This window comes from Monodon monoceros, unplaced genomic scaffold (assembly GCF_005190385.1).
Source record: "Monodon monoceros isolate NGI ecotype Baffin Bay Population unplaced genomic scaffold, NGI_Narwhal_1 Super_Scaffold_7, whole genome shotgun sequence".
NCBI lineage: Eukaryota > Metazoa > Chordata > Mammalia > Artiodactyla > Monodontidae > Monodon > Monodon monoceros.
Genome location: NW_021703784.1, coordinates 19,697,383 through 19,722,317, shown reverse-complemented (window position 1 = coordinate 19,722,317; position 24,935 = coordinate 19,697,383). Strand labels below are relative to the sequence as shown.

The 24,935-nt window shown below is 39.3% G+C and overlaps 1 protein-coding gene across 5 annotated transcripts in view; it reads left to right on the top strand.

Moving 5' to 3' along the window:
* Window positions 1-2,549: 2,549 nt before the first annotated feature.
* LOC114887675 (testis-expressed protein 12) overlaps window positions 2,550-24,935 on the top strand; it is a 51,070-nt gene continuing 28,684 nt past the window's right edge. For 2 of the 5 annotated variants that reach the window (XM_029209467.1, XM_029209468.1), the window contains exons 1-2: window positions 8,320-8,447; window positions 13,707-13,911. In XM_029209467.1, the coding sequence (XP_029065300.1) occupies window positions 8,360-8,447; window positions 13,707-13,911 (293 nt within the window). In that variant the 5' untranslated portion in view covers window positions 8,320-8,359. Of the gene's footprint in view, window positions 2,632-3,395; window positions 3,508-3,596; window positions 3,649-4,406; window positions 5,022-7,620; window positions 8,448-13,706; window positions 13,912-24,935 lie in introns of those variants that run through there. The other 3 variants (XM_029209471.1, XM_029209472.1, XM_029209466.1) reach the window with 3 other exon arrangements.

The window sequence follows — 24,935 nt, the reverse complement described above, 5'->3', positions numbered from 1 at the left end:
CCTCTGTTTTATGAGGTGATATGCTTTTTATTTTCTTCCACAACTAACGGAGCATTAAGTGTGGAACGTCTATCTTTCAAGTTGCAGATCAGAGTCACCACATTAAAGCTCCCCATAAGGCTAAACTTCAAATACGTGAGCCACGTGTGTTACAAAATTTTTTTTTCAAAGCTGCCAATGAAGTTGATTAGTTATTGACCCATCAAGAAGGGAATTTTCTCAACCGGTGTGATTCCGAAAGTTTGGTTGCACCAAAAAGAAAGAGGTGAAGGAACGGAGGTTCTGGATACAAACTCTCGGCTTGAGGGCCAGGGGAACTCAAGTTTAAACCGTTGCTGCAGACCCACCATCTGGGACAGAATGTAACTTTTACTTGGAAAGTGGTGGTGGTGTGCTACTATTTCGTGTTCCTTTTCTGAGGTTCCAAGAGGTTGGGACACACCCAGCCTTCCTCTGGCAGTTCTTCCTTGGTCTTTCTTGAGAAACCAGTCTCAGATCTCTCCCTTCTTCCCCAGACACTAACTCGGAGGTGGCGAGTTCTGTTTCACGGAGACCCCAAAGCGAGAGGCAAGGTGGTAAAAAAACCCCTCTCCTCGGCAGCGCGGGAGGCGGTGCAGGCGCCTCACGTAATCTGCGCGCTGCGCGCTGCACGCTGGGAAATCCGCCTCCCCGAGCCTGCGCACTCGCGTGTACGCCGGGCTTCCTCGTTCCTGTGCTTTGGCTGACGAGTAAGTTCCCGACGCCGCCGAGCCGCAGACTGCTCTCGGGCAGGGCCTGTGGGGATGAGTGCCGATGAGAGTGTGACAGGGTGTGAAGCAAGGCAGTGAGAGAGGGTGGACACTTACCCGGAGGGTCTCTAGTGGGGCTGAAACGCTAGTGGGGAAGAAAGGAGGGGCGCGGCGGGAAGTGAGAAGCAAGATAGGTGGGATGGCCTGGTAGGCCGAGATGGCGGTGGGAGGAAAGAGAAGGTGAGGAGAAAACGGTTGCACAAGGCCTGGGGGTAGTGCTTGGTAATGACGAAGGCACCAACGCCTCAGATTGCACAGCTGGGGTCAGTGGCTGTGAATGGTATTTGTCACAGGTGGGGAGGCCCAGCCTCTAGACCAGGCCTTGATTCAGCTGAGGGCTTAAACTATGACAGATAATCTGTTTTTACAGAAGCAGAATTACCTAATTAGAAGAGTTTTGATTTGACGTACATGCATGTTCTTTTACTTTGAGAGAGGCGAGAAGAGGTGTAAAAGGAAAAGGGAAGAGAAAAAGAGGAAGGGAGACGAGAACCAATCTCGTGTTCGCTTCTCTGAAACATTCTCAAACTTCCCAAGGCAGAGTGAGCACTACTGTGCATGTGTAGTATTTTCAACGTCTTACCGTTATAGCGCTTAAATTTATATACTAGAATGGTACCAACAGGAATGTAGAAGCACTATATGGAATTTACTAAACAGACATCTTTTTTTTTTCTTTTTTTTTGCGGTACGCGGGCCTCTCACTGCTGTGGCCTCTCCCGTTGTGGAGCACAGGCTCCGGACGCGCAGGCTCGGCAGCCATGGCTCACGGGCCCAGCCTTTCCGCGGCATGTGGGATCCTCCCGGACCGGGGCACGAACCCGCGTCCCCTGCATCGGCAGGCAGACTCTCAACCACTGAGCCACCAGGGAAGCCCAAAACAGACATCTTTATTATTTGTTGTTGCTGTCTTTCTGTCATATATATGAATATTATACATGACTAAGCAAACAGATTCATTACAATTTTCCAGGTCAGCAGAGTTTCTCAAAAAGCAAGCAAAGTAAATGATAACTTGAGTGTAGACAGAGATCCTTATCTGTTAGGGTGTAGAGACTCTACCATTCTAGGTTTCAACATTTTTCAAGTTTAAACTTAATCTTTCAGATTCCCAGGGAAATTATCTTCAGAATTTATGGGAAAGTAATTTAAAAGTAAATTTTGATGCTATATGAAGGTAAGATAGGACAGTGGAAACAGAAGTCTCTTTTAGACTAGAAGAGATCTTGGTTCTAGTCTGGCCCAGTTTTACATGTTTGAATTTGGTCAGCTATCTCTGCCTCTGTTTTCACATCTGTAAAATTGAGATTGAATTAGATGAACTGTAAGATTTGTTTCAACATTAAGATTTTGTGAAGGCTGAAAAATCCAGAATGAATCCTGAGACAAGGCAGAAAGTGCCAAAGAGACAGGCTTGGCTGACTGCATATAGAGGGAGTAGAAGAAAATCATGGGGATGGTAGGTTGGCCCAGGTGATATATGACTTTGGATGCTCTACCGTAGAATTTGAGCTTATTCTGGAGCAATGAATGGTCAAGGGAAGGTTTTTTGAGTTAAGGGAATGCAGTAATCAGAGTTTTGAAAGACTGCCCAAACAGCAGTTGGTAGAATGAAACAGAGAAGGGAGAATTTGAGTAGGTTAGGTAAGTGACAAATAATGAGAGCCCAAACTAACAGTGGCAGGAGGAGTGGAAAGAAAGGGAAGGATTCAAGAGAGCTGCAGCATGAGTTTGTACCTAAAATTGACATTGCTCTAAACTTTGCAGCTCTTGCCTCCAGAATATGGCCAGTCACCTTGTAAAACCTGATTCTAGAAATTGCAAGAGACCAAGAGAGTTGGAGGTAATCTTTGTGCTTGTGGAGCCTTACTCTTTTATTTTATATACGTTTCAAATTTTTTCCATTTAAGATAATTCTACTGATAAATGGAATTTAATGTCTTCATATTCCCAGAGCTGGGATTGTCCCAGCAGGAACTATGTTGACTCCAGCTGCCTTTTCACTAAGTATAGGCCTCCAGGAAACTATTGGGAGGTTTCTTTGTGGTAATTTGTGATCTAGAGACGGAAGTGGGTTCATGCCTTTATAACACATAAGACTTTACATAATTATTTTGATATCTAAGTAGGATACCTAGGTACTATACTTGCTGATAGTTTTGAAAAAGAGCACTGCATCCTGCCCTTCTTCACTGCTACCCCACCAATTGATCTGTTTACATTTGGAACATTATTTGTTCCCTTAAAGATTATGTTATCTTGCAAAAATTTGCAAACATATGGCTGTTATCCAAATGAAAGTTTTGCTCTTTTGCTATGGAAAACATCTGCTGGCTCAAGATACAGGAAACTTTTTCATCAGGGGATTAATACTATTTTCAAAGTCTAAACACATAATAAAATTATTATGTTGAACAAAGTTGGGCCTAAAAGTTTCCTGGTTAATAAAATTACAAATAACTAATCAGGACACAAGAGTATGTAATTTCCAGCATGTTTGCTTTTTTCTGAAAGAAGTTTTATTAGCTTTTTTTTTTTTTAACAGAATGTATATATCTTAAGCATCTTGCTAGCAATTTACGTATTTTCTCTACTTTCTTTTGTTAGCCTCAAATGCCAGATAGTCCACAACTGTCCTCTCTTGGAAAATCAGATTCTTCTTTCTCTGAAAGCTCTGGACTATTTTATAAAGATGAAGCCCTGGAGAAAGATTTGAATGGTGATCTATAAAGTGCTTGTATTTCTATACATTGATATTATAATATGGAAAGTTTATTATAGTTAACTTATTGATTTATTTTTGAACAGATATGAGCAAGGAAATTAATCTAATGTTGTCTACGTATGCAAAGATCTTAAGGCAAGTACTTATAGTATATTCTCTTGATTTTACACACAGAAGTTTTCTTCTGGAAACTCCGTAATGGGAAGTTTAGTGCAGGGGCTACAAAACCTATCTAGTAATTATAATTTTGAAATTTCTTATTCTACCTCAGTTTCTTATAATAGATTAGTTGTTTATTTTCAAAGACTACCGTTTCTACTAAACACCTTTTGATACTCTCAGAGCTGAAACAAGGCTGTATATATTTTATTCTCTAATTATCAATAGATGATAAAACACTTAAATTTTTATGAAAAAACTTTCAGAAAGATACCATTTGGTGAAGTTAACCATAATAATAGAGTGATATTAAAGATAAATATATTTATGAAATGTTTAAATATTATCAATATATATTTGAAGCCTGAATTTAAATATTCTATTGGCCTGAGAGTATCATGTTTTATAAGGTGTTTTTTAAAACTACTGGACAGTCACTGTATTTGAATAATGGTTTGTGTGGCTGTTAAGATAATGTATATAGTTTAGTATTAGAATTATAATGTGTAAGATACACATTCTGCTGTGTGAAGGGACTTTGAGTAGTCAAAAATATTTGTGGAACTAATTTAACTTTTACTGAGCAGTGCTTGTAAATTAATGAAGCTTTTTGATGTACAAAGCCATTTAAATGAAATAGCTAACAAATATAGCATAATAGAACACGTCACTATGATAGTGTATTTAGATGTTATGACTATTTAGTTTAATGTAAAACTTTTTTTCCCCTTTAGTGAGAGAGCAGCAGTAGATGCATCTTATATTGACGAGATAGATGGACTCTTCAAAGAAGCCAATAATATTGAAAACTTTCTAATACAGAAAAGGGAGCTCCTGAGACAGAGGTTTACGGTGATTGCAAACACACTACACAGATAAAATTGTGTACTTAAAATAAGCTGAGAATTTAAGCCCATTATTGTTGTAATGAAAGAATGACATTTGTGCTGTGAATGCTCTCCAGTTGTTAAGAAAATGTATACCTTAAATATAGAAGGGGAAACTCCTTAAATTTCTTTTCTCGATTTAAAAGGGGCATTAAGCTGGACATTAATATGATACATAGCTTTTCTTTTGAGAGTCAAATATTTGTCATATTTTATAAAAGTGTAAACTATTTAGATTGTATATGGAGCCTCTTCTTTTTTTTTCTTAAACCTCCTAACCTTTCTTAAATTTCTAAGACTCAGTGAGTTAATTTGATAATATTTAACAATATTGCACTTTTTCTTTTAGAATTTTTGTTTAAATAGCAGATAGATAGCTTTGGAGATAGTTTTAAGATGTTTTTCATGGTCAGCATTGAAAAAAATTAAAACCCAAAAGTAATTTGTCCAGTTAAACCAGTTAAACCGTGCTATTGCTATTTAATATTACCATTTGATTATTTTCACTATTATTATTATACATTGCTAATAAAAATTTGGTTTAAAATTATTGTCTTGTGGTAAAATAAAAACCAGAAAGTACTAACCAGAACTTTATATGAATTGACTTTTTTACACATCAGCCATATCAATGGTACAGTTAATGAAGTATATTTAGAAGCCTTAGCAGCTAGCTGTGTGGTATAGGATAAAGATTAGTGGTCCAGAAGTAAAGAGATTGTTTAAACAGTTCAATCTCAGTGAGTCATTTCAATCCTATTATAATGCAGAAATTGAATTCGGACTAGGAAATCTCTACTATTTATCTAGCTGAAAAAATCCTCCCTTTGTTGGAAGGTACTGCTATGATTTTATTGAAAACTTTTAATGTTATATAATTACATGTGATCGCTATATTGATCAGATTTTTAAAAAATCACAGCACCAATTGTTCAATCATATAGATAATTCGATCTATTATTTGTATATTTTGCCTATATAAGCAATCACAAATTTGGACATATTTACAGGCAGTACTACAGGGAATTTGGTATTCCTCAGGTGGACAGCATGTTTGCCTTGCTGCCTTCTAAATGTTAAAATCTCATTTCATCAAATTACTATTTTAAGGCATATATACCACATATAATAAATATTCATACAAGAAAGCACTGAAAACAGTGAAATAAAAGAATATTTACTAAAAGTATTGGTTATTAAGTGGAAAAAATTACTTGGTTTGTAGAGGGATATGTTAACGTCACAGGATAGGTTGGAGGTCAATGAAGATTAGAAATGAGATTTTTAAAATTTTTTATTAAAAAAAATTTTTTAAACATCTTTATTGGAGTATAATTGATTTACATTGTTGTGTTAATTTCTGTTGTATAACAAAGTGGATCATCTATACATATACATATATCCCCATATCCCCTACCTCTTGCGTCTCCTTCCCACTCTCTCTATCCCACCCCTCTAGGTGGTCACAAAGTGTCGAGCTGATCTCCCTGTGCTATGTGGCTGCTTCCCACTAGCTATCTGTTTTACATTTGGTAGTGTGTATTTGTCAATGCCACTCTCTCACTTTGTCCCAGCTTACCCTTCCCCCTCCCCATGTCCTCAAGTCCGTTCTCTACATCTGTGTCTTTATTCCTGTCCTGCCTCTAGCTTCTTCAGAACGATTTTTATTTTTTAGATTCCATGTATATGTGTTAGCATACAGTATTTGTTTTTCTCTTTCTGACTTACTTCACTCTGTATGACAGAGTCTAGGTCCATCCATAGAAATGGGATTTTTAAATACTGAGTGCAACAGGAAGACTCTCTGAGTTGATATGACAAATCAGCTGGATTTTGAGTTATTCTGTTACCTTAGAGTTATTTAATGTTTAAATACGAAGATGACTCTGCTGGCCTATCATCATTAAGAAATTTTCTTGAGTTATTTTTTTTCTAAGCATTTGTTATTAATGTGAAAGATAAGGCTAACATTGTTTCAGAGTGGATTTCGTATTATATTATATCTTGATAGTGTCACCATTGTTCAGCATCTGGTTCTTCCCTGTGTAGGTTAAATTTGATCATTTCATTGGGTGTGTATAAGACTAGGGAACTGATTTTTAGTCACAGTGTGTTTACTGGTCAGAACAGGTACCTCCTGGGGAAAAAGTTCCTGAAAGCCTAATTAATGCTTATTTTTTAATCAAATTGGATGTCTTTGGTACCATCCACATGAGAATAATTACCTCACAACTGGAAATATGCTATTGCAGGAATATATTTGCCCTTTGATTTATACTTATCACTCATTTCAATAATATTTCATAAAGTTTATAAATTATTCTTCACTAATTACAAATCAAAATATATATTGAGTCTCTCTGTACATCAAGATCTGCTAGACACTGTGGGGAGTATAGATAGTTTAAGATACTCTGTTCTCCCTTCTGACAAGTTTGACCACTCCTTTTTTTTTTTTTAACATCTGTATTGGAGCATAATTGCTTTACGATGGTGTGTTAGTTTCTGCTTTATAACAAAGTGAATCAGCTATATATATACATATATCCTCATATCTCCTCCCTCCTGCGTCTCCCTCCCACCCTCCCTATCCCACCCCTCCAGGTGGTCACAAGGCACCGAGCTGATCTCCCTGTGTAACCACTCTTTTCTTGAAATACACTTATGTGTCTTTGCTAGGAAGACATGATATGTCAATGTTAAAAGTATTTCTGTGGCACTCCTTTTAGTGGAAGTTACTAGAAGGCTTTCGCAAGGGGGTCAGATAGGTAGTTTTTTTTTTTTTTTTTTTTTTTTTTTTTGCGGTACCCGGGCCTCTCACTGTTGTGCCCTCTCCCGTTGCGGAGCACAGGCCCCGGGTGCGCAGGCCCAGTGGCCATGGCCCACGGGCCCAGCCGCTCTGCGGCATGTGGGATCCTCCCAGACCGGGGCACGAACCCGCGTGCCCCGCATCGGCAGGCGGACTCCCAACCACTGTGCCACCGGGGAAGCCCCAGATAGGTAGATTTTGAAATGGGTTTTTGAAAAGGCAAGAGGGAGGATATTTCAGGCAGGGAAAAATTTGATCAGAGGCACAGAAGAAAAAAGCGTGGTAAGTCATTTTACTGGGCTGAGAATTCACAAAGGGGAATAGTGTATCATCTAAACTGCTAGAGAGCAGGACGGAATCTGTTCTCAATTTGTAGCACAGTATTTGATACATTGGAGCTCAGAAATGTTTGTTAAATTAATAAATTATTTATGGTTATTAGTTTTTTAAGGGTATACCTTCACAGGGCTTTAGTCATACTAGATTGTTAGAGAATGTTTTGCAAATTAAATGAATAGAAAAGGAAAGGTGAGATGCTAGAAAGGCAGAGAGACAAAGGATGAAAGGTAGGTTGTGGCCAGATTGTAAAGTCCTTTGTTGACAGATTAAATTTGGACTTTATTCTGTAAAGGAAGAGGAGATCTGAATCATTCAGAGGAGAGGAGTGGCGTAATGAAATTGATCCCCTGGATCAGCTGAATTGTAGTGTGAGGACAGATTTGAAAGAGGAAAGTTTAGGGAGGGAGACCACTATTGGTGGTCCAATTTCAGTATTTCTAACAGCAACTTACTATAGATAGGTTGTTGGGATACTTGTTCTGGAAATGAGACTAAGAGTGGTTGCAGGCATTTTGAAGTCCTGCCCTTTAATCCCCACCCCCTTCTATTCTGTCAGTGAGCCAGGGACAGCCCAGGAAGTGAGCATTTCACTGCCAGTCAGTGTGAGGATTTGGGAATCACAGGATCTGCTGCTACTGAACTCGATACAAAGATGTTTTTTCAAATCTTTCTACGTTTCGTCAGCAATCTTTCTACCATTGTAACTGGTTTCCTTTCTGTGGTAGTACACTGGATTCCAGGTAGGGGATTTGCCCCTTCCTCTTCCTCTTTCTCTTTTTTCTACCAGCCTGAACGTAGATCTCTCCGCCTCTTTCCTGAAGAATACTAGGGGCTTCTGAAGTTTTCCAATCTGTGTGGAGCAGATACAGGCGGCAGCACTGCAGAGCTGGGAGTTAAAGGAGACTGAGTCAGGATTTGTTTACTTGTTTTCAGGGAAACAGCCTTTCTGTTTGTATATTTTATACAACATAAGGGGTGGGATTCAGGGTTTAGGAATTCTCTTGGATCTGCAATAGGAAGAATATTCACTATTTAGAATTTTCTCATTTGAAAATCACTGCTACATGTTCTAATGTAAATGTTTGGTTCTTCTGTTTGCATTCTGGGGGACTGCCTTAAAACCTCTGTTTATTGTTTTGTAGCTTTCTGTTGTATCTACTAACTGTTACATGATTTTATTCTTGAAATTGGCTGATATAGAGCTATTAGACATCATACTGATATGCACTAAAAACTTTAAAGTTATTTAATTCGGGGGTGGTGGTGGTGGTGTGACGAATTGGGAGATTGGGATTGACATATATACACTAATATGTATAAAATGGATAACTAATAAGAACCTGCTGTATAAAAAATAAATAAAATTCAAAAATTCAAAAACAAAACAAACAAGAGAAAACCTCATTGTCTGTCAACCACACATTCCCATTGTTCTTGAAACCTGCTTTATGGGGGGATGGCACCTGAAGAGGGAAAATAACAACCGCCCAGGCTGTTATATCTTTCTGATAAATATCAGGCTGCAGTCACTTGTGAACGTTTCCCTCATTAGGTTTGGATAATTAATTGCTGAGTCTTGCTGCTTTCTTTTGAGAAAGGGGCAGTATATAAAATATATCTTATAAAAAAATATGCTGCATCTGATTTAAGAATAAATGCTCAATTTCAGGGCTGCAAAAAAATGAAAAATAAAAAAATAAATTATTTAATTCAGTAATGTAGTGCTTGCTCTATGTAAGGCAATGTGTTAGGTAATGGGGTGGAGACAAAAACAAGACCCTGTACTCAAGGAGTACTGGTAGTAGAAGTCATAAACTATATTCATCTTTATCATACTAGGTGGGGTAAGACAAATGCTGTAAGAGAGCTAAAACAGATGCTGTGTGATTTCAGACTGAGGAGAATCAGTTCTTACTCTATGAAATGGGAATATTGTGTTTATGAAGCTGGTGACATGGGCACTGCATCTTGAAGGATGCACCACCTTAAGTAGATGAGAAATATCCTAGGTGAAGACAGGTGTACGATTATGATGAGAAGAGACTGGAGAGCGATCCAGTTTGGCTGGAGGAGAAGGTATTAATGAGAGGCATTACTGGACAGGTAGGTTGGTGTGAGACTGTACAGTGCCTTCATCAATGCCTGGCCAAGTAGTTCAGACCTTATTTGGTAGACAGTGAGGAGTCATTAGTAAAGGTTTTATAGAGGAATATACAACACAATCAGATCTGTGCTTAGAAGATGAATTCAGTAGCAGTGCTCCCTAATGATTTTACGTTATAGCTCACATAGAAAATGATAATATTTTTACTGCATAGTGGAGTAAATTGGATGAGATCTGGAACCCCATGAGCTGTGTAGAGCTGGAGGTGATTGACATGGGGCCTCGGCCATCCTAAGGACTAAGGGGATCAAGAGGCCCACCAATTAGGAAGCTCTGGCATAGATGATAGCTTCCCTATCTAGTTTCAATTAAGAGGCTGTGATAATATCCATCTAAGAGGTTGTGAGGACCTAAATTATGACAGTAGAAAGGAAGTTACTGCTAGGCAAGAGAATATGAAGCATCAGTGCTTATGAGAACAGGTTCAGGCTGCAAGAAAAATTGGGGGAGCTACCCAGGAGAGGTGGACTGGTAAAAATCTTTACAAAGGATTTGTCCCAGGCACCCTTGCAAACTTCTGAGCCCTAGTAATATATAATGGCTACCCTATATCATCCCCTTGTCCTCTTCCTGGCCTTGTGTGGGTATAATCAGCAGAATTTAACCACTTATTGAATGTTAGGGGGACAGTGAAGGAAGACAAATTCAAGGCCCACAGAGATTTTGAAGCTATGTTATTTAGCAGGTGGGAAAATTGATTTGGAAGGGGGAAAATGAAAAATTCTCTTTTGACATGTTGAGAGTCACCTGCAAGAAGTAATTGGTGAAAATAAGGGACTAGATGAGATTACCAAGGGAGAGTGCTGAGGTTAAAGAGTAAAGGTCCAAGGTCAGACTTTAGGAACACATTCATGAGGTGATAAGAAGAGGAACCAATAAAGGGAATTACCTTTTGGAAATTATCTATTATTATTATATTTAATTATGATGATGGACTTGAACAGGAAGTTTTATCTGCCTTTTATTCTCATTATCCACATTTTATCATTGAAAAATCTGAGGCTCAGAGTGATTAGTAACTTGCCCAAGGTTGCTAGCTAGTAAGTAGGAAGCTGGCATAAAGCAAACAGAGGAAGCAGGAAAGTTAGAAAAGTGCAATGTCTCAGAAGCTAAGAATAGAAAGGGGTTTAAGGAGCTGTTGCCTACAATATCAAGCACTATGGGAAATATGAAGAATATATAATAAACTGCCACCAGGATGCTATGGAGTACAGAACATATAAACATGTAAATGTTTTCTAAAATGTAAAATGTTTTAAGTTCATGAATCTCTATTAAGACAAATACCCAATCAGGGTATTCAGTTTACTTCTACTTAAGTAAGAGGAGTAAAAGATCTGACCTCAGGGAACTTATTTTAATCTAAGAGTGAAAATAAGATAAATATGCATAATAATAATAAAAGTAGTAAGATAAATACCAGAGGGTTTCCTTTTCTAAGTTTTCAAAGCATCCTCTTTATACCTCTAATCTTGGTGGTTCTCAAATTTTATTGTAGTATGCCTAAGAATACCTGCTTGCCCTACCTCAGAGATTCTGATTTCTTAGGTCCAGAGTGGGGTCCATGAATCTGCTCATTAGCAATAACACCAGGTATTTCTGTTACAAGTAGACCCCAGGCCAGACCTTGAGAAATAATGCTCAAACAAAACGCTGACTACAGTATAAATGATCTACTTATATGTCTGTTTCCTAGGCAGTGAGTTCCTTTACATCTGAGTTCTAACACTTTTTATCCCTCAGCAGTGCCTATCACTTTGTTGAATGAATAAATAATTCAAAGAAAGAAGATATTACATCTTGTTGATTGGTCATTGAAAGCTACATAAATAATAATAGGTAACAGTGTTTGAGGGACTTCCCTGGTGGCGAAGTGGTTGGGAATCCGCCTGCCAATGCAGGGGACACAGGTTCGATCCCTGGTCTGGGAAGATCCCACATGCCATGGAGCAACTAAGCCCGTGCGTCACAACTACTGAGCTTGTGCTCTAGAGCCTGCAAGCCACAACTACTGAGCCCCTGTGCCACAATTACTGAAACCCAGGGGCCTAGAGCCTGTGCTCCGCAACAAGAGAAGCCACCGCAATGAGAAGCCCATGCACTGCAATGAAGAGTAGCCCCTGCTCACCGCAACTAGAGAAAGCCTGCATGCAGCAACGAAGACCCAATGCAGTCAAAAATAAATTAAAAAAAAATAAATTTATAAAAAAAGACTCAAAAAATTGTTTGAGTATTTACTATGTTCTAAAAACTTAATATAACCTAAACTGTTTACTATTTATAGCCTTAGGAGCAATAAGGATTATTATTATTCCCATCTTAGAAGGAGGAAGCAGCACAGAGAGGTGGTCTTCCTTAAGGCTAATTATTTGGAAAATGGGAGGCCAAGATTTGAACCCAAGCATTCTAGAGCCAGTCAGAGTCTGGGCCCACACTCTTAAGTATTACACTATGCTGCTTCTTAAAGGAAATAGCATTTCAGATAGACTTTGAACAATAGATAAAATTTCCTTAGGGATAGATTAGTGGGAAGGACACTCAGGGTGAAAGTGAATTTTCTTTGGGAAATCAGGAAATAGTTGGGTTTGACCAAATTGTTACTTATAGGAAAGTAGAAGGACTCAAGTGCTCTAAACTCAATTTTTGAAAGAGTTGAAAGAAGTGGGATAATAGATACAATATTATAAAATGTTCTGCTAAAACAATAGTGTCCCTATGTTTTAGTTAGGTTTTCTAGTTTAGACTTCATCACTGTTAAAGTTTTATGAAATAAAATAAAAGACTATATTTTGTAGTATCTAATTAATTATGTACTTGACCACCCCTCTGTGTTAGGAAATACTGCCTGTGAACACTGAATAAATATGAAATAAAGGGATAATTTTCAGCTCTATTATAAAATAATGACTTTTTTGTGGCTTTTGAATTTCAGGTAATTTCAGACCAGGTTTCACTGCATAATTTAATTTATGATACCTTTTTCCTAGAAAATGCCATGTTCATTCATGTGTGTACCATTAAAATAGCAGAAATTAGGGGCTCCCCTGGTGGCACAGTGGTTAAGAATCCGCCTGCCAATGCAGGGGACATGGGTTTGAGCCCCGGTCCGGGAAGATCCCACATGCCGTGGAGCAACTAAGCCCGAGCGCCACAACTACTGAACCCACGTGCCACAACTACTGAAGCCCACGCGCATAGTGCCTGTGCTCCGCAACAAGAGAAGCCACCGCAATGAGAAGCCCACGCACTGCAACGAAGAGTAGTCCCCGCTACCCACAACTAGAGAAAGCCGCGCAGCAACAAAGACCCAACGCAGCCTAAAATAAATAAATAAATAAAAATTTTTAAAAATGGCAGAAATTAAATTGCAGATCCTATTAAATTCTCATAAATCACTATGAAATCTTTGGGATCACATTCTGGTGTACCTAAAGTACTGAGGTCAATGTAATTATGATAATATTGAATGGTGGGTATTTTTTATTATAACAATGATGTGTAGCTATTAGTACATCTGTGCTTAGCATGTAGATTCAGTGTTGTGAAAAGACCAGCATTGTTCAACTATGAGAAATGACAATAGTGGTAACTAAAGTCCTGAGTTAATTCTTAGGCAGATTTGTACTGCAAGAACACAAAAAGGATTATTGTGGTTCAAAAATGGAGAACCAAAGAGTTGGTGGTCTGAGAATGAGGAAGGAGAGGAATTTGGGGACTATATTTGGTGTTAGGTTTATACTTCTCTTACCAGTAGATGAGATTATTGTCTATGGAGAAACAGGAATGTTCATAGAAGATTGGTAAAATTTTTGTGCTTTTGATTTCCTCTTCACAGTGTTGAAGAAGTATATGGAAAATACTCATCAGAAAAAAGTGATTTTCAGTAAGCGGAAGAGCCTTCCGTGTATTGCACCACTTTTAACCACGGTGGAGGAGACTCCGCAGATCATCTCTGCTCGAGTCCGGGGACATTTTCCTAAGTGGCTCAATGGCTGTCTGCTTCGAATTGGACCTGGGAAGTTCGAGTATGGGAAGGATAAGTAAGCCTTGATTTTGGAGAACAATTTGGATTTCTTAGCATGGACTGGTTCTATGGAATATGCATTAATATCTGCTTCCTCTCTGAGGCTAACATTGCCATGCACTCCCTTTGATTACAGATGAGGAAACTATAGTCTACAGAAAAAAAATGGAGATTTAATTCTTTTTTAAAAGTTTTGACTTTTCTGCTTTGCAGAATATTGTAAATTTTAAGTCATCTGAAAGTTTATGCTAAAAGAGAAGTGTCAGGAACTATCTATAGGACTAGCAAGCTCTATTTCATCACAAGTTCCTGAAGGAAGGGGCAATGTCTTCACCTCATACCACTCCCTTACCCAGTACTCCCCAGACACAATGGCTCTTTCAGTTCCTCAAACCAGGCATGTTTATTTTTGCTCAGGGTCTTGGCATTGGCTTGCTCATCTCTCTTCCCAAGTCTGATTCTTGTCATTCAGATATGAGCTCAAATTTCACATCCTTTGAGCCTTCCCTGATCTCCCAATATAAAAATGCTACTATTTTTTATATTACCTATTTTAATTCTCTGCATTATCAATATCCAGTATATTTTTGTTTGTTTATTTATTTATTAGCTGTGTTTCCTCACTAGATGGCAGTCCCATGACGGTGAGGATGTTTTCTTGTTAAACCCATATCCCCAATATCTAGGATAGTGCCCTGTACTTAAATAGCACTCAATAAATATATGTAAATAATTGAAAAAATCCAATAACTCTTTAGTGAATTATTCCTCTGTGTGTCTACAGGGACATGAAGTGATGTGAAGAAACCACTATGGTCAGGAAGAAATCTACTAATCTACTAATTACTAATCTACTGGCTGTACTAATTTACTTTTTCACCAACAGTGCGTGAGTGTTCTCTTTTCTGCACATCCTCCCCAACACTTGTTATTTCTTGTCTTTTCAATAATAGCCATTCTAACAGGTGTAGGGTGGTATGTCATTGTGGTTTTGATTTGCATATGCCTGATGACTAGTGATGTTGAGCATATGTTCATGTACCTGTTGACCATCTGTATGTCTTTTTTGGAAAATGTCTATACAGATCTTCAGCCCATTTTAAAACCAGGTTTATGTTTTTTTGCTATTGAGTGTATGAGTTCTTTATATATTTTAGATATTAACTGAATTTGTTTGCCCTCATTTAAAAAAATTTCATACTGTCATAAGCCTTTTTATCTGTGTTGCTACAAAATCTGAATGACTATTACTTTTAATGGCTGGATGATATTCCAGAAATCACTGCCCTTTAAAAAAATATGATAAAATACACATTACATAAAATTTTCCATCTAAAATTTGCCAACTATTTTTGAGCATACATTCATTAGCATTAAGTACATTCACACTGCTGTGCTATCATCACCACCGTCCATCTACTTTTCATCTTGCAAAACTGAAACTCTGTACCCATTAAACAGTAACTCCCCATGCTCCCCTTCCCCAAGCTCCCAGAAACCACTTAATTGTACCTTCTATTAGTTATATCATTCCTATGGGCCTAGTGGGGATCTGATTATGGTCCTGTTGTGTTTCTCCAGCTGTTGTTAGAAACATATCAGGAATTAGGGGCATGTTTAAGATATATTTCTTAATAACCCAGATATTTTAATTTGCTGAACCTGTTGCATCTTGTCTTTACTGAATATTAGACTTTTAAAATGCCACCGCTAGAAGGAAACAAAATGCAATGTTCTTCCACCGCCCTACCCCTCCCTAACCAGCTGCTGCAAGAAGCCCTTAAGATGTTACCTTAAATGGTTAGGGTAATGGCTGGGGGACTGGGAAGGTAGGGGACTGATTTGGAGGTAGAAAAAAAGAAAGTGACTGAACTGACCTATGGACACCCACCCTTAGCCCTAACAGAGTAGCTCTACTTTTCCCTATTTTTATCTGGATTTCATGTAAGTTATAATTTGAAAAAAGATTATGAAGCAAAAAGGAAGAGGAGGAGGAAAAGAAAAATAAAACTACTAGTCCACTGCCCAGAGGGTAACAGCCTCTTACAAAAAGCACATGGTATTTCATCTGCTACAGGAGCAGCTTTAGTCAATTGTAAAGCCAAGTAGCAGAGCTACTCAGGGCCTGGGATTGCACCACAGGCCTCTTTTAATATAAAGATCTTTGTGCGGGAAGGAAAATGGGTGGTGTGGTTGGTCCTCATAAGTGTCTACTTTGTCCTTCAAATCAATTTTTTTTCAGAGCCAGCAGTAGGCATTTATAGCAAGAACAAGGTCTTGCCTGCCTCTTGGGTGAGAAGTACAGGTATCTTCAAGTTGAAGAGAAAACAAATTGAGGCTTAGTTTAGTGGTTTGGCTCCCAACTTAGATTTACTTATTTATTTTCATGGGAGACTTTTTTTTATTTCTAAAAGGCATCATCAGTTATTTTTGTTATCATAATATACAACTTTCTCTTTTGTGGACCCCCTAAGTCTCATTCATATCTTTCATGTCTTTTCAATAGAATTCACTTGCAAACATTTTGGGAGGCATTTCTTTAACTTTTTATTTTATATTGGAAAGTAGTTGATTAACAACGTTGTGATAGTGATAGTTTCAGGTGTACAGCAAAGTGATTCAGTTATACGTATACATATATCTATTCTTTTTCAAATTCTTTTCCCATTTAGGTTGTTGCATAATATTGAGGATAGTTCCCTGTGCTATACAGTAAATCCTTGTTGGTTATCCATTTTTAAATATAGCAGTGTGTACGTGTCAATCCCAAACTCCCTAACTGCCCCTCTTGCCCACCCTTCCCCCCGGTAACTATAAGTTCGTTCTCTAAGTCTGTGAGTCTCTTTCTGTTTTCTCAAAAAGTTCATTTGTTTTTAGATTCCGCATATAAGTGATATCATACAATGTTTCTCTTTCTCTGTCTGACTTACTTCACTCAGTATGACAATCTCTAGGTCTGTCCACGTTGCTGCAAATGGCATTATTTCATTCTTTTTAATGGCTGAATAATATCCCATTGTATGTATGTACCACCTCTTCTCTATCCATTCCTCTGTCAATGGACATTTAGGTTGCCTCCATATCTTGGCTATTGTAAACAGTGCTGCAATGAACATTGGAGTGCATGTATCCTTTTGGACCATGTTTTTCTCCAGATATATGCCCAGGAGTGGTATTGCAAGATCAAATGGTAGCTCTATTTTTAGTTTTTTAAGGAGCCTCCATATGGTTCTCCATAGTGGCTGTACCAATTTATATTCCCACCAACAGTGTAGGAGGTTTCCCTTTTCTCTATATCTTCTCCAGCATTTATTGTTTGTAGTCTTTTTTTTTTTTTTTTTGTGGTACGTGTGCCTCCCACCACTGCAGCCTCTCCCGCTGCGGAGCACAGGCTCCAGACGCGCAGGCTCAGCGGCCATGGCTCACGGGCCCAGCCGCTCCACGGCATGTGGGATCTTCCCGGACCAGGGCACGAACCCATGTCCCCTGCATCGGCAGGCGGACTCTCAACCACTGCGCCACCAGGGAAGCCCTGTTTGTAGTCTTTTTGATGATAGCCATTTTTACTGGTGTGAGGTGATATCTCAGTGTAGTTTTTATTTGCATTTCTCTAATAATTAGTGATGTTGAACATCTTTTCATGTGCCTTTTGGCTATCTATATGTCTTCTTTGGAGAAAAGTCTATTTAGGTCTTCTGCACATTTTTTGACTGGGTTATTTGTTTTGATGACATAAGCTGCATGAGCTGTCTGTAAATTTTGGAGACTAATCCCTTGTTGAGCACATCATTTGCAAATATTTTCTCCCAATCTGTGGGTTGTCCTTTTGTTTTGTTTATGGTTTCCTTTGCTGTGCAAAAACGTTTGAGTTTAATTAGGTCCTATTTGTTTATTTTTGTTTTTATTTCTATTACTCTGGAAGATGGATCGAAAAAAAATATTGCTGTGATTTATGTCAGAGAGTGTTCTGCCTGTGTTTTCCTCTAAGAGTTTTATAGTGTCCGGTCTTGCATTTGGGTCTTTAATCCATTTTGAGCTTATTTTTGTGTATGGTGTTAAAGAATGTTCTAATTTCATTTTTTTACATATAGCTGTCCAGTTTTCCCAGCACCATTTGTTGAAGAGACTGTCTTTCCAGGATTGTATAGTCTTGCCTCCTTTGTTGTAGATTAATTGACCATAGGTGAGTGGATTTATTTCTGGGCTTTCTATCCTGTTCCATTGATCTATATTTCTATTTTTGTGCCAGTACTGTACTGTTTTGATGACTATAGCTTTGCAGTATAGTCTGAAGCCAGGAAGCCTGATTTCTCCAGCTCCATTTTTCTTTCTCAAGATTGCTTTGGCTATTCAGGGTGTTTTGTGTCTCCATACAAATTTTAAGATTTTTTGTTCTAGTTCTGTGAAAAATGCTATTGGTAATTTGATAGGGATTGCATTGAATCTGTAGATTGCCTTGAGTAGTATAGTCATTTTCACAGTATTGATTCTTCTAATCCAAGAACATGGTATATCTTTCCACCTGTTTGTGTCATCTTTGATTTCTTTCATCAGTGTCTTATAGTTTTCAGAGTACAGGTCTTTTGCCTCCTTAGGTAGACTTTTATCTAGGTATTTTATTCTTTTTGATGCAATGGTAAATGGGATTGTTTCCTTAATTTCTCTTTCTGGTCTTTTGTTGTTAGTGTATAGAAATGCAAGAGATTTCTGTGTATTAATTTTATAACCTGCAACTTTACCAAATTCATTGATGAGCTCTAGTATTTTTCTGGTGACATCTTTAGGATTTTCTATGTATAGTATCATGTCATCTGCAAACAGTGACAGTTTAACTTCTTCTTTTGCAATTTGGATTCCTTTTATTTCTTTTTCTTCTCTGATTGCCGTGGCTAGCACTTCCAAAACTATGTTGAATAAAAGTGGCGAGAGTGGACATCGTTGTCTTGTTCCTGATATTAGAGGAAATGCCTTCAGCTTTTCACCATTGAGTATGATGTTAGCTGTAGGTTTTTTGTATATGGCCATTATTATGTTGAGGTATGTTCCCTCTATGCCCACTTTGTGAAGAGTTTTTATCATAAATCGGTGCTGAATTTTGTCAAAAGCTTTTCCTGAATCTATTGAAATGATCATATGGTTTTTATTCTTCAGTTTCTTGATGTGGAGTATCATATTGACTGATTTGTGTATACTGAAAAATCCTTGCATCCTTGGGATAAATCCCACTTGATCATGGTCTATGATCCTTTTAATGTGTTGTTGGATTCTGTTTGCTAGTATTTTGTTGAGGATTTTTGCATCTTATGTTCATCAGTGTTATCTTTGTCTGTTTTGTGGTACCTTTGTCTGGTTTTGGTATCAGGGTGATGGTAGACTCATAGAATGAGTTTGAGAGCTCTCCTTCCTCTGAAATTTTTTGTTTCAGAAAGATAGGTGTTAGCTCTTCTCTAAATGTTTGATAGAACTTCTGAAGCCATCAGGTCTCGACTTTTGTTTGTTGGGAGTTTTTAAATCACAATTTCAACTTCAGTGCTTGTAATTGGCCTGTTCATATTTTCTATTTCTTCCTGGTTCAGTCTTGGGATAATGTACCTTTCTAAGAATTTGTCAATTTCTTCCAGGTTGTCCATTTATTGGTATACAGTTGTTTGTAGTAGTTTCTTATGATCCTTTGTATTTCTGTGGTGTCAGTTGTTAACTTTTCCTTTTCCATTTCTAATTTTATTGATTTGAGTCCCCTCGCTTTTTTCTTGATGAGTCTGGCTAAAGGTTTATCAATTTTGTTCACCTTTTCAAAGTACCAGCTTTTAGTTTCATTGATCTTTGCTATTGTTTTCTTCATTTTTATTTCATTTATTTCTGCTCTGATCTTTATGATTTCTTTCCTTCTACGAACTTAGGTTTTGTTTGTTCTTCTTTCTCTAGTTCCTTTAGATGTAAGTTTAGGTTGTTTATCTAGGATTTTTCTTGTTTCTTGAGGTAAGATTGTATTGCTATAAACTTCCCTCTTAGTACTGCAGGATTGGTTGGAGCATTTAATTCATTTACATTTTAAAAAAATTTTATTTATTTTTGGCTGTGTTGGGTCTTCGTTGTTGTGTGTGGGCTTTCTCTATTTGTTGTGGTGCGCGGGCTTCTCATTGCAGTGGCTTCTCTTGTTGCGGAGCATGGGCTGTAGCCTTGCAGGCTTCAGTAGTTGCAGCACATGGGCTCAGTAGTTGTGGCACACAGGCCCTAGAGCGAATGGGCTTCAGTAGTGGTGGTGCACAGACTCAGTAGTTGTGGCTCGTGGGCTGTAGAGCGCAGGCTCAGTAGTTGTGGTGCATGGGATTAGTTGCTCTGCGGCATGTGGGATCTTCCCAGACCAGGGCTTGAACCCACATCCCCTTCATTGGCAGGTGGATTCTTAACCACTGTGCCACCAGGGAAGCCCCTTAATTCATCTACATTTAAGGTAATTATTGATATGTATGTTCCTATTGCCATTTTCTTAATTTTTTTAGGTTTGTTTTGTAAGTCTTTTTTCTTCTCTTCCTCTTTTGTTCTCTTCTTTTGTGGTTTGATGACCATTTTTAGTGTTGTGTTTGGGTTGCTTTTTCTTTTGTGTGTGTCTATCTATTGTAGTTTTTGGGCTTGCTGTTCCCATGATGTTTTGATATAGCAGTCTATATGTATACAAGGTTATTTTAAGTTTCTGGTCTCTGCCCCGACTAGAGGAGTTCCTTTAGCATTTGTTGCAAAGCTGGTCTGGTGGTGCTGAATTCTCTTGGCTAATGGCGGCCTCCAGGAGGGCTCACACCAATGAGTACTTCCCAGAACTGCTGCTGCCAGTGTCTTTGTCCCCACAGTGAGCCACAGCTGTCCCCTGCCTCTGCAAGAGACCCTCCAATACTAGTAGGTAGTCTGGCCCAGTCTCTTATGGGGTCACTGCTTTTTCCCCTGGGTCCTGGTGAGCAGAAGACTTTGTGTGTGCCCTCCAAGAGTGGAGTTTCTATTTCCCCCATTCCTGTGGAAGTCCTGCAATCAAATCCCGCTGGCCTTCAAAGCTGGTCTTTCTGTGGACTCCTCCTCCTATTGCTGGACTCCCAGGCTGGGAAGCCCAACGCAGGGCTCAGAACCTTCACTCAGTGGGAAAACGTCTGTGGTATAATTGCTTTCCAGTCTGTGGGTTGCCCATCCAGCGGGTATGGGATTTGATTCTATTGTGATTGCACCCCTCCTACCATCTCACTGTGGCCTGTACTTTGTCTTTGGATGTAGGGTATCCTTTTTGTAGATTCCAGTGTTTTTCCATCGATGGTTGCTCAGCAGTTGTGATTCCAGTGCTCTTGCAAGAAGGGGTGAATGCATGTCCCTCTACTCCGCTATCTTTGAGATCCCAAATTAGATTTAAAGGGAGAGGTAGAGACCTGAAGTCAATGGGACTCTTAACCTGTGGACAAGAATAACCCCACATGGTTGTGAATCTCTGATCTCTTTGTTAGATGCCACTCAAAAGATCAATATGCAGACATAGTAGTGACATGACAAAGGCCTTTCTTTAATTAAAAACTTTTATCAAGGATTGCACTGAAGTCATGCTTATCAGTTTTTAAAATCACATGACTCTGGGCAGAGTAGTAAATATCCTCAGGATTTAACCATCTACCACTCTTCTGGAATGACTTCAGGATCCATGATGAAGACACTCCAGCCTTGCAATTCCTTGACCGTCCCCACTGCAATGATTTTTCCCCCTCTTTGCCACTTCACTAAGGGCACGTACTGAGGCCATATCCTGCATCTTATTCCACAGAATTGCCCTACCCCTGAAATCGTGAACTCTGAAACTCCACTCGGTGCTCAAAGCCCCAATTTCCACACTCCTCCATTCCCATGAAACTTATTTTCAATCGCATCAAGTTCTCTTCTCCTTACTCTTCTCCATCTTCTCAGTTTATCAGCTTTCATTTAGTTTCTTCTCCCAGGTGCAGATTCCACGATCAATCCCTTCAAATACACTGTCATCACCATCCTCACTTCCTTTGCCTTGGTGATCTCTGCCTCTCCTCTGACCAGTTCTGGTCCTACATTAGCCTCCACTCAGGGCTACTCAGGGCCCAGGCCTGCTGAGCACTTCTAGAGGAAACACAGAACCTTGCGGATTGATTCAATTACAAAATTACGATTTCCAGCCCCAGCTGAGTCCTTGGTGCTGCCAGGAAATCTTTAGCTCTTTCCAGCTTCCCACAGGGTCCCTTTCCTGAAGCCTCCGTCACTCTCCCTGTCCCTTTCACGCTCAACAGGTAGACCTGCCTACTTTATAATGGATAGAGGGGCAATTGGATTTGAGCTCCTTCAGCTGCCGTCTTCCCCACCTCCCCGTCTCCCCACACAGATACCTATTCCTGGCTCTCATCGTCATCAGAGGAAGTGGCCCTCTTCCCTCCTCATTCGTGCTCCTCCCCTTGTGTCTGTTTCTGCTTCACTAACCCCTCATCTCAGCCTGCAAATGTCCTCTCATCCTAAAAAACCCTCATTCCTTCCCACCTTCCTCTCCAGCAAATACCCTCTCTCCTCCTCTCACCATTTCTGTTTTCCTCCTTCCTGAGGTCTTCTCAGTTCACTGCCATCTGACTTTTCACCCCACCGTGCATGCTATCAGTTCTCAAAAAGGTCACCAAAACCTCTTAAATGTAAATGAAATGGGTTTTCCAGTCCTCAGCCTGACTTTTCTATAGCATTTGACCTTTTTGACCACCCGTCTTAACATTCTCTGGTCCTGGATTCCCACATAACACTTTCTCTTGATTCTTCTTCTGTCTCTATGATAGCATGTTCTAAAATAATTTTTTTTGCTGCTCACTTCACTTGCCCCTTTGATGTTGATATACCCCAACCTCTGACCTGAGCATTCCTTCCTTTTCTCTCATTGTATGCTTTCTTTGCTATAGTAGAAATAATACATTCTTTAGAGTAAGATGGGGTGGGTTCAGATTTCATTTTCACCACTTATCAGCACTATGCTCTTGAGCAAGGTTTTCCACGTGAAAAATGGGCCTAATAATATCGATTTTAATGACTGGATATGATGATTAAAGGAGATAATGCATACAAAGAGCTTCATTCAGTGGCTGACAGGGATGGGGACTCAGTGCATTTTCATTCTCTTCTTTCCCTCAGTGCCCTCTCTCTCCACTCCCTTTCCTGCCAAAATAACTTCTTATGGTTCACCTTACTTTTGTGGGTGTTGTAGATCCCAGGATTTGGAGTCAGCACTGGGTTGAGATCCTTGTTCTGCCACTTACCTGTCCTGTGACCCTGGGCTTGTTGTTGCTCTGAACCGTGGTTTCCACATCTGTAATATGGTAATAGTAGTTCCACATCTCTAATCAATGTGAAGGGGGGGATAAATATTTATATATTTGACCCTTGAACAACTTGGGGGTTAGGAGCGCCAGCCCTCTGCATAGTGGGAAAACTGTGTATAACTTATAGTCAGGCCTTTATACCCATGGTTGCTTCACATCTGTGGTTCTACATCAACCAACTGCAGATCATGTAGTACCACAGTATTTACTACTGAAAAAATCTGTGTATAAGTGGACCCACGCAGTTCAAAGTCATGTTGTTCAAGGGTCAACTCTATACACACACTATATATATATATATGAAAAGATGTGGTGAAGTGCCTAGCACAGTACCTGGCATGTAGTAAGTGTTCAGTAGATGGTGTTATTATCCCGTTTGCACCTATGGCTATGTCTGTCAAACAGAGATACTCTCAAATATCTCTCCCACCCCACACCCATCTCTTGTGCTCTAGACCTGTATTTTCCCAACTGGCGGTGGAACATCTCTACCCTGATGGTTTGCAAACGGCTCAGACTCTTGTTCAAAACTGAACTGTTTGCTTTTCCCCAATACTTGCTCTTCATGTATTCTCTGTCTCGGTTAAAGCATCACCATCCATTCAGGTGTGACATTTTGGACTCTCTCTTTTTGTCACTGTCTACCTCCTGTCAGTCATCTCTGACTTATTTCTGCCATTTGTTCCATTCTAACTGTACTGCTTCAGTTTAGTCTCTTATCTTTTCTCACTTGTATTATTGCCTGAATGCTCCTCTTTCTGTCCCATATTCTACTCTGTGTCCATAGTGACCTTCTTAAGATACAAGTCTCACAGTTTCACTTTCCTGCTCCAAAACTTCATGCTTTCCTGCTGAAGTTCTTTAAGCCTTAAATTTAAGTGCTGGTAGGTCTTGTGCTGACTTGTTTCTCCATCATCATCGCCTGCCACTGATGGCTCTGTCTACACACTAATTTGTTTACTGGCTGTTCCTCCAAGATACCATATGCCTTCAGGCTCTTCCTTTTTTTTAAATTACTTCTCACTAGGATACCCTTCTACTCTTCTCCAGTTGGCAAACATCCTTAAAGGACCAGCCAAATGTCTTCTTTCCTCTTGATCTTTCCCTGATAACCTCATCCTTCCATCCTGTTGCTCCTGTGCATAGATAACGTTTTTGAACACTTCTCTATTGTTGCAGTAATCATTTTGTATTATAGTTATTTACATGCCTGTAATTGCTGGGCTTGGACAATGCCTGGCAGATAGTAGGGACTCAAAAAATGTTGGTTGATTTGAATAAATGAATGCATAGAATGACAGGGTCTAGAAGGATCTTGTGAGATGGAATCTAACAAGTTAAAATTTATTAAAGGTAAATATGGATCAAGAAAACCAGTTATGGGCTTCCCTGGTGGCGCAGTGGTTGAGAGTCCGCCTGCCGATGCAGGGGACACGGGTTCGTGCCACAGTCCGGGAAGATCCCACATGCCGTGGAGCGGCTGGGCCCATGAGCCATGGCCGCTGAGCCTGCGCGTCCAGAGCTTGTGCTCTGCAACAGGAGAGGCCACAGCAGTGAGAGGCCCGCGTACCGCAAAAAAAAAAAGAAAAAGAAAAAAGAAAACCAGTTATTACAAGAATGAAGATGGAAGAGATTGGTTTAACAGCAGAATGTGTTAAAAATTAGGGGTTTTGGGGCTTCCCTGGTGGCG